This window comes from Dromiciops gliroides, chromosome 2, assembly GCF_019393635.1.
Source record: "Dromiciops gliroides isolate mDroGli1 chromosome 2, mDroGli1.pri, whole genome shotgun sequence".
In the NCBI taxonomy this organism is placed as follows: Eukaryota; Metazoa; Chordata; class Mammalia; order Microbiotheria; family Microbiotheriidae; genus Dromiciops; species Dromiciops gliroides.
Genome location: NC_057862.1, coordinates 394,837,695 through 394,852,250, shown reverse-complemented (window position 1 = coordinate 394,852,250; position 14,556 = coordinate 394,837,695). Strand labels below are relative to the sequence as shown.

General features: G+C 40.3%; 1 protein-coding gene across 2 annotated transcripts; it reads right to left on the bottom strand.

Annotated features, from left to right (window-relative positions):
• Window positions 1–625: 625 nt before the first annotated feature.
• Window positions 626–4,377, bottom strand: ORM1 (orosomucoid 1). 2 transcript variants are annotated; one of them, XM_043989913.1, is made up of 6 exons: window positions 4,146–4,377; window positions 3,429–3,571; window positions 2,651–2,721; window positions 2,421–2,531; window positions 1,898–2,001; window positions 626–801 (listed from the first exon to the last, which is right to left on the bottom strand). In XM_043989913.1, the coding sequence occupies exons 1-6, from the start codon at window positions 4,254–4,256 to the stop codon at window positions 715–717; spliced, it is 627 nt and encodes a 208-aa protein (XP_043845848.1). In that variant the 5' UTR covers window positions 4,257–4,377; the 3' UTR covers window positions 626–714. The 2 variants fall into 2 exon arrangements, with proteins under 2 accessions (XP_043845848.1, XP_043845847.1); XM_043989912.1 differs by having other exon boundaries at window positions 2,421–2,528; window positions 4,146–4,317.
• Window positions 4,378–14,556: the final 10,179 nt, after the last annotated feature.

Genomic DNA, 14,556 nt, shown 5'->3' with positions numbered 1-14,556 from the left:
TAAGCCCAGTTAGACCAGAAAAGACTCCCTACTAAACATATTCAACAAGAGGAATCCACTCTGGTTTGAAACTCTCTCATGAAAGGTGATCACACCCTCCAAGGTGCATCATTCTACTTTTTTTTTTTTTTTTGGTGAGGCAATTGGGATTAAGTGACTTGCTCAGGGTCACACAGCCAGTAAGTGTTAAGTGTCTGAGGCTGGATTTGAACTCAGGTCCTCCTGAATCAAGGGCCAGTGCTTTATCCACTGTGCCACCTAGCTGCCCCCATTGCTCATTGTTTTTAAGAACCTGGCCAGTCTTCCTGTGAGGTGGACCAAGATTTTCCCCTCTGGAAGTGGCCTTATATAGGAACTCATGATTTTTATATCTAATCATGGTGTATTTGGGGAAACTGAAACCCAAAAAGTGAAAATGGCTTGCTCAAAGTTGAACACTTAGTAAGAAGTTGAGGCAGGATTAGAACCTGATTCCTCTGATTCCCAATTCAGTGCTCTTGATTCTATGCCACCCACTTATCTCCCAGCAGGAGGTTTGCCCCAGGGCCAATCTTCCTAATTTAAGAATGCAAATGTCTGCTGAAGACCAATTGAATGTGAATAAATACAAATCCACTGCTTTGGCTTGGAGTACAGTGACCATGTTTGTTTATTTCACAAATGGCCTCCAGATGGCCTGACCAGGGAGCCACAGGTGAGTTAGGCCATTCGGGTCTAGGAGGGCTCTTCTGTTCTGGATGCATCCTTGGCTTCCTTGCTCTGCTTTTCAATGTGCTCCTTCTCCAGTGGCTCACACTTATCCTGGGGGTGGGAGAGGTGGGAAAGCAAGGTTAGGCGCCATACCCTGGGAACTGGCAAGCCCAACCAGGCCATCATGAAGGCTGCTGGTCAGCCCCAGGGGAGGGCAGGGTCACTGGCTGATCCAATTCAGGATCCCTGTGGGGCTTCCATCTCTTGGGCAGTAGAGAAAGCCCAAGTACATGTTTTTTTAGTCTTCTGCATCCTGAGGGGTTTGTACCTCAGGCCCCTGTCTCCAGCTACTCCAGGACATCTCCTCCTGGCTGGTAGACTATCCCCTCATAGTGGGCCTCCAGGACATTTAGCTCTTCCTGCCTCACCTCCTCCAGGCACCAAGATCTGCTAATTCTACCTCAACAGAATCTCTCATCCTCCAACCTCTCCATCTCCATTCTCTCCATCGTCACCCAGGACTCACTGTCACAGCCTCCAATTGGTTCCTGCCTCTGATTTCTCCAATCTCCAATCCATCCTCCACACAGCCACCTGAGTGATTTTCTTAAAGTTTAGGTATAACAATATCATCCTCTCCTACTCAACAAACTCCAGGTGTTCCCTCTTACCTCTAGGATCAAGTATGGACTCCTCTTTGGGGCATTTAAAGCTCTTTAAAACCTTGTTCCATCCTAGTTTCCTGGTTCTCTTCAACATGATTCCCCTCAACACACTCTATAGGCAGCGCTACTCATCTATTTGCCGTTCCTCACACATAACATTTCATCTCTCCTCTCCAGCTTTGCCATGGCCATACCTCATGCCCAGAATGCCCTCCCCATCTTGGATCTTCTTTAACACCCAGCTTGAGCATCACCTTCTTCATGGGCCCTCTTTTGGTCCTTGGAGGTGCCGGCACCCTTTTCTCTAAGGTTACCCTGTGTCTATTTTATCTGTGTTTATCGCATTAGTGCTTGTAGTCTCCTGTTTTTGAACGTAAGCTTCCTGAGAGCAAGGGCTGTTGCCCTCCAGCCCATCTAAGAATACTACCAGACCTAGAGATACAAAGCATGGCATTGTTTATGTCCCTGACCCTGCCCAAACCCCTTTGGAGGTTCCCTCTTGCCTCCTTTGCTTGGTCTCTACACTAGCCTCTGGGCTTTACCTTGCTCCAATCGGTGTAGTTCAACTCCTCCTCTCGGAAGCCCAGGCACTTGACAATCTCCTGGAACTCTTTCAGATGCTCCTCAGAGGCCTTCTGGGTTGAAACTTTGGGGGGGAGAATGAAGAGAGTTCAGAACAAGCAAAAAACCATGGTGGTTACCATTAGCCAGTGACAGTGCAGTGTAGTACAGTATTGAGAGGGTGGAAGACGGGGCATTAGACACAGTGAAATTTGGAAGGGGATAGAGGGGTCTGGCACATGGGCAGGGCTCCAGGCAGGAAGGGTTGGAGTTGGGGACCCAACGAGAGGAGATCCCCTGAGAAAAGGGCATGGTAGGTTGAGTGTCTGGGTAATTATGGAAGAAACATAGGATTTGGAGGCACTAGACACCCTTGAAGAAATCTGGCTTGACCGCTTGCTACAATGGAGAAGGGAACTATGAGGCCTGAGGCCATATGTGTATTAACCAGGGCTTCTTTTTCTTCCCATGTGTTTTCACCTGGGTTCCCTGGAAGAAACATACCAGAAAGAGACACTCCTCGAAGAACTGTGTCATTTAGAAAGACGAACATGAAAAAGCCATTCTGGTCCTGGGTCAGCATAACCTGGACGTCATGACGCTGATTCGGATCTACTGCAAGAGATTGAATGTCCACTGATCACCTCCAGTTCTGCCCTTTGGGGCTAAGCAGAAACACCATGTTTCCTTCCTACCATCTCTTCCCTAGCCCAAGGCCTCCAGGGGTATCTTACCGATCTTTGAAAGGATTCCATTGGTTCTGTTGAAGAGGATCTCACTTTCTTCATACACACATTTGTCTCCACTAAAAGAAGAGATGTTCCATATAATGTCATCTAATGAGAAGCACTTCAGTCATATAATCCAAACCCTCCATAAAGCATGAGAGAGTCATGAGCAGAGGGAATTAGGGAGGGAATATCAGGCTAGAACATGGATCTCTTTTCTCTCAGTGCAGGATAGGGGAGATTAAAAGGGGAGAAGGACAAAAAGAAGTTGAGGAGACTGGTGTGTGTGTGTGTGTGTGTGTGTGTGAGAGAGAGAGTGAGAGAGAAAGAGAGAGAGAGAGAGAGAGAGAGAGAGAGAGAGAGAGAGAGAGAGAGAGAGAGAGAGAATGAGACAGAGACAGAGACACTTTTAGGAAAGAGCTGCTTAGAACTGGTATGTGGAGTAGGAGAAATAACTCTAAGTACTATGGAACTTTAAGATTTAAAAATGCTTTACCCACACTAAGCTCTGAGGTGGGTAAGAAAAATTCTCCCCATTTGAAGGGTGAAGAAACTGAGGCTCAGAGACTTGCGTGGCCTGTGCAGCCCCACATGACTGATAAGTGCCAGAGCAAGGACTTTAGACCAGATCTTCTGATGCCAAGGCTAGAACTCATTCTGCCACATCACTAGAAAACCTGGAGAGGAGAACAGAATGAAATAGAGCAAAGGAGGGGACGCAGCACGGTTCTTCGTTGTGCCTCTTTCCAACTTTCTAGCCCACTGCTGTACTGAGAACTCTTACATGGTATTGTACTCTTTTCCTTGGAATACGTCCTCTGTCTTATTGGGGATAAAGTAGTAGAAAGATGACTGGATCCTCTGGGCCTCTTCTTGGTATGGACGGAAGCCAAACGCTGAGGCAATATAGTACCACTTGCCAGACAACTGGAGAGACAGTAGGCATTGACTGTTAATATAGAATCTGGGGTGGGTTAGGATAATAATAGAAATTATAGGAAAGTACTTCTTCCTATCCCCTACCCTATGAGATCACTTGGATGCTATCCCATCGTGCATCACAAGTATGAGCTATGATCACTGCATATGACCCCTGGCCATGTTGCTATGGGTAGCTGATCACATCTCCTTGCAACCAATTAAGGTGCTCAGAGTTGGGAACCAGGCTATTCCCAGTGGCAAGAAATGATTACTGGACTGTACCCAGTTGTGGCCCAGGATGGAGCAGCCTTGGGGTCAGTAACTACAGAGAGACTCTATCTCTATCCCAATCTAGATGTTAGAAAGCCCATGAGAATACATAGCAACTAGGAGAATTAAAAACTCCAGGTCCCAGCGGGGGTAGGGAACAGAACTCTCCCCATTAATGAAATATAGAAAGGTCACATCACTGGCCTATGGATTCACAGTCAGTTGTAGGTTGGTTGTCCACTCTTCTATAAAGCTAGGTGACCTTTCTGAATAGTTCAATATCAGCAGGGAAGAGAAAGAAGGGACTCACCTGGTCTATGATAGTATCATTGAAAGTTGGAATGAGGCTGGCACAGTCTGGCTGCTGAGCCATAAGCAGAGGTACAAAGCTCAGGATGAAGAAAGCCCTGTTGAGCACCATGACTGTGGGAGAGGCAGGCACAGGAGGCTGGAGCTGAGTCTCAGGGGAATGAGAAGCTGAGGTAGAGACTGCCTTTATGACTAGGCGGAGGGCACTGACCTCAGCCTTGCTCTGGCCACAGATGGCTACTTTATGAAGCAATCAGGTATGTTTGGGAAATTGCTTGCTCAAAAAACATCTTCTTTCCCAGACTGAGCCTTGAATAAAAATGTAAAAATCCAGATATGACAACTACCTGTTTATTTTATTTATTTATTTATTTTTTGGGTGAGGCAATTGGGGTTAAATGACTTGCCCAGGGTCACACAGCTAGTAAGTGTTAAGTGTCTGAGGCCGGATTTGAACACAGGTCCTCCTGACTCCAGGGCCGGTGCTCTATCCATTGCACCACCTAGCTGCCCCTACAACTACCTATTTATTAATGAATAGTAACAATAATAACAGAAAAGCCTTGAAGGCCATCAAAGTTCCCATGTCTGTATTGCTTTAAGGTCTTAAGAACTCTTTCTTTGCAATAGCCCTAAGGTAGGTTGTGAAAGCAATGTACAAGTGAGGAAACTGAGGCTCTGTAAGCTTATGGCTAATCAGTGTCTAAGACTAGATTTGAACCTGACCTTGTCCAGACTCCACATCTTTCCCCTTTCTAACCCTTTCCACTCTTTCCTCAGGCTAGCAAACTATAAATCAAGGGCCAAATTTGGTATGTTGCCTATTTTTATATAGGCCCGTAAGCTAAGGATGGTTTCTATATTTTTAAATAAAGTGTTTTTTTTGCATTTAATAATATAAATAAGTTTTCCATGACTACTCATGTATAACTTATTTTGAATTGCTTGAGTTCTTGTGGGTCAGGGGTGGGAAGGGAAGGAGGAACAGAAGTTGGAACACAAAGTTTAAAAAAATCGATGTCAAAATTTTTGTGTTTTTTTATATATATATTGGAAAATAAAATTCTCTTCAGAAAAAAATAAATAATAATATAAATTTTTTTAAAACCCATAAAAACCATTCTCAGATCACAAGGGCCTTTCAAAAAGAGGCCTTGCTGTATCTGGCCCTCGGCCTGTAGTTTGCTGACCCCTGCCAATGCTTTCCTTTGAGCAAACTCAGGCACAGACAGGTCATGACACAGCAGAGCTGACAAAGCTAACAAGCCAGTAGCACATTTGGGATTCAAACCCAGGGCTCCTGAGTGCTCTTTGCCTTCCCTCGCTGCTGACTCTGATATCCACTCATGATTTCTCCCTTTCAAGATGCTGAAGAGACAGAGAATGGAGCTGCTGATAATTCCTGGCACAGAGAAGCCTCATAAAGAATTACTTGTTAAATTGAACAGACACTGGGGAATGAGCAGCATTTAATAAATAAAGAAGTGCTGTTATCAGCATAGCCTAATGAGGGCTATTCAATACTTGAAATGTATTTCTATGGTCTATATATTCCATATTCTACAGTGACAACTCACTCTCTACCTATCATCCCACTTGAGCCTCACCTCAGTCCTAGGACCTAGGCAGTTACTGTAGGTCTTATTTACCCCCCATTTTACATATCAGAAAACTGAAGAAGATGCAACATTAATACTTTTGGAATAATGATAGATTTCAGTACTGGTAATATCATAAATGATATGGTAATACCTCCTAGTCATGTTTTTTGGTCAATTAACAATTTTTTCCAATTAACTGCATTTTGTCTCCTTTCTACCTCTCCTCATGCCCAAAACAAAACAAAAGAAATGAAAAGGAAAGGAAAGTTCTTGTAACAAATATGCATAGCCAATTCAATTAGATAAACATTTATTAAGTACCTATATATGCCAGGTTCTGTGCCAAGCACTGAGGGAACTTTAAGTCTCAGCTAAAATTCCAGCTTCAACAGGAAGCTTTTCCCATTTCCTTTTAATTCCAAAGCCTTACCTCTGTTGGTTTTTTCCTATTTATCCTGTATGTAGCTTGTCTGTATATGTTTATCTGCTGCCTCCCCCTTTGGATTATATGCTCATTGAGGGCAGGGCATGTCTTTTGCCTTTCTTTATATCCCCAGCAGTGAGCACAGTGCCTGGCACAGAACAGGCACTTAATAAATGCCTGTTGATTAACTGACTGATGGACATAAAGACAAAAATACCTCCCTGTTCTCAAGGAGCTAACAATCTAAGGGGAGAGACAGCACATGAACAACGATACACCAAAAACTATATATACAGGATAAATTAAGTTTGATTGCATGAATACAAGGAGGAGACCAGTTACATCAAAACAGACTAATTTTTTTGCGTGTGTGTTTCTTTTGGGGGGGGGCAAGCAATGAGGGTTAAGTGACTTGCCCAGGGTCACACAGCTTGTAAGTGTCAAGTGTCTGGGGCTGGATTTGAACTCAGGTCCTCCTGAATCCAGGGCCAGTGCTTTATCCACTGTGCCACCTAGCTGCCCCCCCCCAGATTAATTTTTAAAAGCTGGTATTTGCTAATAAACCTAATTAACAAGTTCATTCTTGCACAATATTTGATAGAAGGCAGAAATATTTCAGGTCCTCCATAGAGCAGTATATACAGCAGCTGTTGCCATGGTGAAAACTGCAGGAAGAAAGACGGAATGATTAGCAGGCATTCTTAACCTTTTTATATTAAGGACCCCTCTGGTTATCTGATGAAGCCCAAGGACTGACCACTTCTCAGAATAAAGTTTTTAAATGTATGAAATAAAATACATAGGATTACAAAGGAAACCAAACACATCAGAATACAGAAAACAAGGACCCCAGGCTAAAAACCTCTTAATTTAATTAAGGGAATTCCCTGGACAAGTGTGAAACACCACCATGGCAGAAGTGACATGAAAGAATCATTAAAGATCTGGGGAAAGGCATTAAAAATCACATCAAAATGTGTCTGGACCAGGCAGTAGAAAACTTGACCATTGTTTTGCCAAATTAAAGGAAAGAAATCTATAGAACATCCAGGGGGAAAAAAGGACATCAGAAATGTTAGATTTCCTACATCAGAAAGCATTATAAAGGGGCAAAGCAGGGAGGGGAACAAAATACAAGATTCAACAGTAATCCAAAACTCCTGCAGAGGCTTGAGAAGTAAAGGAATCAAAGGAAAGAGAGAGAGAGAGAGAGAGAGAGAGAGAGAGAGAGAGAGAGAGAGAGAGAGAGAGAGAGAGAGAGAGAGAGAGAGAGAGAGAGAGAGAGACTCTGAAGATCAAGGAGATGCAACATTTCTGGCCATCCAGGTGATTGCAAGCAGTGCAACCCAACCAAAATCACAAGCTGGATCAAATAAGACACAGAAAGCTTGTGTGTACTCCGTATTGGAAACCCACCCCCGCCCCAAACTCCCAAAACAGTTAGATTAAGAGAGGCCAACTAACAGTCCAACATCTCAGGAAAGTAACAGGGCCAGATAAGATCCTTAACTACTGGCTCAAAGACTTCACAGGGGCCCATGAATTACTAGCAAGGCATGCTAGTTACCTGTGCAATGGGGATGGGTCTCACCATACTTCCCAGCATGGAGCACTGAGTTTTCTATTATAATCCACCTATGAGTTTTTTATAAAGCGAATTTAGAAAGACTGGGCAGCATAGTATACTGATGAATTACACAAAACAGGTGACTTGCTCAAAGAGAAATGTCAGAGAAAGAAAGCTTCTGATATATCGACTTCTTCCTCAAGGATCAACTCCAATGACCCTTCCTCCAGGAAGCCTTCCTTGATTGCCTCACTTAAAAGGCCTCTCTTTCTCTTCCTCATCTCCTAAGTGTACCTCTTAGCCACTTAGATGCTCAAATTTATCTTTATCTTTGTCCAAGTCTTGTCTTTCCTTAAGAGAAGATCACTGAGGGCAGGGACTAAGAACTAGGTGTCCCAGCGAAGGTACATCAACATGTAGTCAGAAACCTCATGAGGCCCATGACATTCTCAAATGGGTCCAAACTACATTAAATATAATTGGGAAATATTTTTTAAAATAAATAAAAAATAAAATACAACACTGATAATGTTAATTTGAGGTTTTCTAAGTCATTATCTACCTGTAGGAATCCATTTCTATTTAAGTTTGACACCACTGGCCTATGTTTAATGTAATGTTTTGGACCTCGAATTAGGAAGACCTGAGTTTGAATCCTACCTCACTCATTTCCTAGCCTTGTGACCATGGATAAGTCATTACTTTTTCAGCCTCAGTTTCTTCATTTGCAAAATGAGACAAGAACAAAATTGGGATAAGAATAGAATCTCCCTCACAGAATGGTTGTGAGGCTCTAATGAGATAATGTGTAAAATGCTTTGCAAACCTTAAAGTCCTATAAGCATTGTTATTGCTTGCTTTTTAAAATAATTTTTATTTTTTGTTATTTAGAACTCAAAAAACACTAACAAAATGAGTATATCCATATGCAAGGAACAGAAAAAGAGGATATGTGTATGAAGCTATGAATCTCTATTACATACAGTTTACTTTTTTTTAAATGAGATATTTTATTTTTTCCATTACATGTAAAGATAGTTCTCAACTTTTGTTTATACATGCTTTACAATTTCCGATTTTTCTCCCTCCCTCCCCTCCCTCCCCCCTCCCCTAGACATCAGGTAATCTGATATAGGTTATATCTATATATCTCTATACATATACATATAGATATATATATACACACACATATATATATACACATAATAACATTAATCCTATTTCTGCATTAATCCTGTTACAAGAGAAAGAATCAGAGCAGTGATGCAAAACCTCAAAATAGAGAAAAAAAAAAAACAACAGCACCCAAAACAAAAGAAGTAATATGGTTCAATCAGCATCTATACTCCACAGTTCTTTCTTTCTTTTTTTTTCTTGGATTTGGAGATCCTCTTCCATCATGAGTTCCCTGGAACTCTTCTGTACCATTGCATTGGTGAGAAGAATATAGTCCATCACAGTAGGTCAACACTCAATGTTGATGATACTGTGTACAATGTTCTTCTGCTTCTGCTCATCTCACTCATCATCAGCTCACGTAAGACCCTCCAGGTTTCTCTGAACTCTTCCTGCTCATCATTTCTTACAGCACAATAGTATTCCATTGTATTCATATACCACAACTTGTCCAGCCATTCCCCAATTGATGGGCACCCCCTCAACTTCCAATTCCTTGCTACCACGTAAAGAGCAGCTATAAATATTTTTGTGCATGTGGGTCCCTTTCCCCCTTCCATGATTTCTTTGGGCAAAAGACCTAAAAGTGGGATTGCTGGGTCAAAGGGTATGCACAGCTTTATCGCCCTTTGGGCATAATTCCAAATTGCTCTCCAGAATGGTTGGATCAGCTCACAGCTCCACCAACAATGTATTAGTGTTCCAATTTTCCCACAGCCTCTCCAACATTTATTATCTTCCTTTTTTGTCATTTTAGCCAATCTGATAGGTGTCAGGTGGTACCTCAGAGTTGTTTTAATTTGCATCTCTCTAATCATTAGAGATTTAGAGCATTTTTTCATATGGGAATAGATAGCTTTGGTTTCTTCATCAGAAAACTGCCTGTTCATATCCTTTGACCATTTCTCAATTGGGGAATGACTTGGATTCTTATAAATTTGATTTAATTCCCTATATATTTTAGAGATGAGGCCTTTATCAGAAGCACTGGCCTCAAAAATTGTTTCCCGACTTTCTGCCTCCCTTCCAATTTTGGATGCATTGCTTCTGTTTGTACAAAAATTTTTTAATTTAATATAATCAAAATCATCCACTTTGCATTTTATAATATACTCTATCTCATGTTTGGTCAAAAACTGTTCTCCTTTCCAAAGATCTGATAGATACACTATTCCTTTCTCTCCTAATTTACCTATGGTATCACCTCTTATGTCTAAATCATGTATCCATTTTGACCTTATTTTAGTATAAGGTGTAAGATGTTGGTCTCATACAGTTTACTTTTAAAAAATAATATAATAAACATTAATTTCAAAGTTGTCTGCCTCCTAAACCTTTTTTCCTATTCTCTTCTGTGTATTTTAAATGTTTCAGTGACCTTCTTTTGTTGTTGTTGTTGTGTTTGTGAGGCAATGAGGGTTAAGTGACTTGCCCAGGGTCACAGAGCTAGTGTCAAGTGCCTGAGGCCGGATTTGAACTCAGATCCTCCTGAATCCAGGGGCTGGTACTTTATCTTCAGTGACCCTCTTTTTGGGGGAGCGACATCATTAAATATCTTTGTAATATTTATATTTCCTCAACAGCCGAGTACAAGATATCACATAAAGTTGGCACTTAAAACCTATAGAGTTGAGTAGAGCCTTAGATAAAACTGATCTTTTATATATATGTATGTGTGTATGTATGTGCACATGTGTATTGTAAAGAATTAATTGTTATTTGAGGTTTTTATGATCCCATCTTTTGGCTAGAATTTGAAAGAAAAACCTCAGCGTGCACTGGCCTGGGGCTCCCCAAACCCCACGGTGCTCCACCCACTGGTTGTAGCTGTTGCCATGGCGCTGGCACCTCATGTCATCACCACTCTCCAACGCCTACATGGGCGTGGCAAAATTATAATGATTGGAAGCCTAGTGAGGGCAGTCATGTGACTGTCAGAGCAGCCAGCCAATTGACTGGGGACTGTGTGTGTGTGGGTGCTGGGAGAAGGGAGGTTTTCTTTTTTTTCCAGCATTCTAGCTGGAAGGTGGAAGGCACTGGAAGAGGCTGCAGTGTCTTCTCAGCTGATTCCTGGGTGGTGGTATTTTTTCAGGTTGTATAATTTCCCTTTCCCCATTTTATTTTCTTTCCCGTGATCCTACTGATCCTATTTGTGGGTTTTTTTAAGTTCATTCTTGTTAAAATAAATCCTGTTCTGTTTTGAGGGAGGCTGCTGGTCTCCTTCTTTGCCCCAATATTGTGGTGAGCCGCTTAGCTAACACTCCCCAATGAAAAATTGGTCCCCACAGTATGTGTATACACACATATGCACACATGTATACATATACATATATATAATTTTCCAATTATATGTAAAAGAATTAGCATTTTTAAAAAATTTTGAGTTCCAAATTTTCTCCCCGTCTCCCTCCCCTGCCCTGCCCTCTCTTTGAGATTGTAAAATTTGATATAGGTTACACAAGTATAATCATATAAAACGTATTTCCATATTAGTCATGTTGTGAAAGAAAACATAGAACAAAAAAACAAATCCAAGAAAAATAAAGTTAAAAAACAGGATGCTTTGATCTGCATTCAGACTCCATCAGTCTTTCTCTGCAGGTGGATAGCATTTCTCATTACAAATCCCTCAGAATTGTCTTGGTTTGTAGTTTTGCTCAGAGTAACTAACTCTTTCACAGATGATCATCCTTACAGTATTGCTGTTACTGTGTGTAATGTTCTCCTAGTTTTGCTCACTTCCCTTTGCATCAGTTCTTGTGTGGTAAGTGAATAGTGAAATGACTGAAAAAACAAAAGTTCACTCTTTTGAGAATATCAATTTATTAAGCAATGCCTGGCAATTACCCAATAACCTGGAACTGGACTTCCTCAGCTTAGGCCTAGTCTCCAAATACAGTAGAATATAGACTTTTATACATTAAAAACAATCAAATATCACCAGAAAAAGAGATAAAGAATATTATGAAATGCAAAATGGATGATTTTGATTACACTAAATTAAAAAGGTTTTGTACAAACAGAAGCAATGCAGCCAAAATTAGAAGGGAAGCAGAAAGCTGGGAAATAATTTTTACAGCCAGTGTTTCTGATAAAGGCCCCATTTCTAAAATATATAGGGAACTAAATCAAATTTTTAAGAATGAAAGTCAATCCCCAATTGAGAAATGGTCAAAGGATATGAATAGGCAGTTTTCAGATGAAGAAATCAAAGCTATCTATTACTTTATGAAAAAAATGCTCTAAATCACTATTGATTAGAGAAATACAAATTAAAATAACTCTGAGGTGCCACCTCACACCTATCATATTGGCTAATATGACAAAAAAGAAAAATAATAAATATTGGAGAAAAATTGGAACACTAATGCATTGTTGGTGGAGCTGTGAATTGATTCAACCATTCTGGAGAACAATTTGGAACGATGCTCAAAGGGCCATAAAACTGTGCATACCCTTTGACCCAGCAATACCACTATTAGGTCTATATGCCAAAGAGACCATAGAAAAAGGAAAAAGACCCACATGTACAAAAATATTTATAAAAATTCTCTTTGTGGTGGCAAAGAATTGGAAATTGAAGGAATGCCCATCAGTTGGGAAATGGCTGAACAAGTTGTGGTATATGAATGTAATAAAATACTATTGTTCTGTAAAAAATGATGAGTAGGCAGATTTCAGAAAAAACTGGAAAGACTTAAGTGGACTGATGCTGAGTGAAGAGAGCAGAACCAGGATAACATTGTACACAGTAACAGCAACATTGTGTGATGATCAATTGTGATAGACTTGGCTCTTCTTAGCAGTGCAATGATCCAAGACATTTTCAAAGAACTCATGATATAAAATGTTCTCCACATCCATAAAAAAGAACTGTGGATTCTGAATGAAGATTGAACCATACTGTTTTTACTTTTTGGCTGTTTTTTCTTTTTTTGAGGTTTTTCCCTTGTGTTCTGATTCTTCTTTCACAATATAAATAATGCAAAAATATGTTTAATGTGATTGTACATATATAACGTATATCATGTTGCTTTATGTCTTGGGGAGGGGGGAGGGAAGAGAGGGAGGGAGAAATACGTGGAAGTAAAAATCTTATGAAAACAAATGTTGAAAACTATCTTCACATGTAACTGGAAAGCAATAAATATTTTTATGATTAAAAAACAATCAAATAAGTCCAATTAATTAAGAGGAAACAATACAAGATCAGATAATCTGATTCTTAATTGGAAGAAATATTAGGGACTTTCCAAGTTGGGAGGGGCAGAGAATGAACAGGTACAATTCCCTGAATTCAGAAAAAGAGGTATCCCACTATCCCAAGTGTCTATAAACAATCAAATGAACATGAAAACAATTGAGAATTGGTCAAATGGGCCTAGTTTTTTTGATAAGACATATGAGTTGTTTGAGATATACATTTATAAGAAAACTCCTTGCATTAATCTTCAGATTTGACTGTGTTTCTGGTCAGCATAACCTGGGTCTTAAGTTAGGGGACCCTAAGCAGAAAGTAGAGGTCCAGTTTTTCAGCCATGCAAAGTTAGGTTCAAACAGTAAGATTTTCTTCAAATTTCCACAATTTCTCCAAATTGAATAAAGTTTTCTCATAAGAAAGAAGTTGGGGGGGGGCAGCTACATGGCACAGTGGATAGAGCACCAGCCCTGGATTCAGGAGGACCTGAGTTCAAATCCGGCCTCAGACACTTAATACTTACTAGCTGTGTGACCCTGGGCAAGTCACTTAACCCCAATTGCCCTGCCAAAAAAAAAAAAAAAAAGAAGTTGGGCTAGACCTCTAATTGAATAGAAAGATTACCAAAACAAAGAACTGAAAGGAAACTGGGCTAGCTCCAGAATTCAGTCACAAGATGGAGTCAATGTGATTCATTCAATTCCCGTAATTAATCACTTGCTGTCTTAATTCCCTCAATTTCTCCCTTTTTGATTTATGGGAGAGTGGACACCCTCCCTCCCGTGGATCACTTGCCTATAAGGGTTTTCATATATTCATAATCAGAATTACATAAATCAAGTTACAGATCAAATTACTTAGATGGCTCATAGTAGACTAATTTTGAGAAGGGAAATTTTGTATATTACCAAGCTAACCAAGAAAACTTAAACATAAATATAAGCCTCATGAAACAAAAGGCCAAAACAATACAATTATGATCATTAACTAACATCAAGTCACCAGGCTAACCAAGAAAACTTAAATGTAAATATAAACACCATGAAACAAAAGGCCGAAGCATTACAATCATGATCATTAACATTAACTAACATCATCTCCTTGTATCCTAGTAACCCACTCCTAATGTCCATTTAATCAGTACATTTTGAGTCCTAGAGGTCCCTGAATGTCTTCTCTTGGTCATTCTGGAAAAAACTTCATTCTCAGGGTAATTCTGAAGGGGCTATGCTTCTCTTGTTCTTTCCTAGATAGTTCTGCTAAAATTTGCCAGTAACAAAATTTAATGCAATTTAGTACAATCTCTTATATTTGGTTCCTCAATCCTGAAACTTCAGAGAATTTCAGTTTTTATATTCTACTTTCTGTTTTTATCTTCACCTAAACCCTATACCTGACATAAGAATCTTTTTAAAAATTCTTGAAGGTTTACTTGTAAAATGAATT

Coding starts and splice junctions, on each gene's coding strand:
- ORM1 (XM_043989913.1), bottom strand. CDS start 4,256: ATGGTGCTCAACAGGGCTTTCTTCATCCTGAGCTTTGTACCTCTGCTT. Junction 3,572..4,145: donor ATGATACTATCATAGACCAG/GTGAGTCCCTTC, acceptor CTGTCTCTCCAG/TTGTCTGGCAAGTGGTACTA. Junction 2,002..2,420: donor TCGAGGAGTGTCTCTTTCTG/GTATGTTTCTTC, acceptor TCCCCCCCAAAG/TTTCAACCCAGAAGGCCTCT.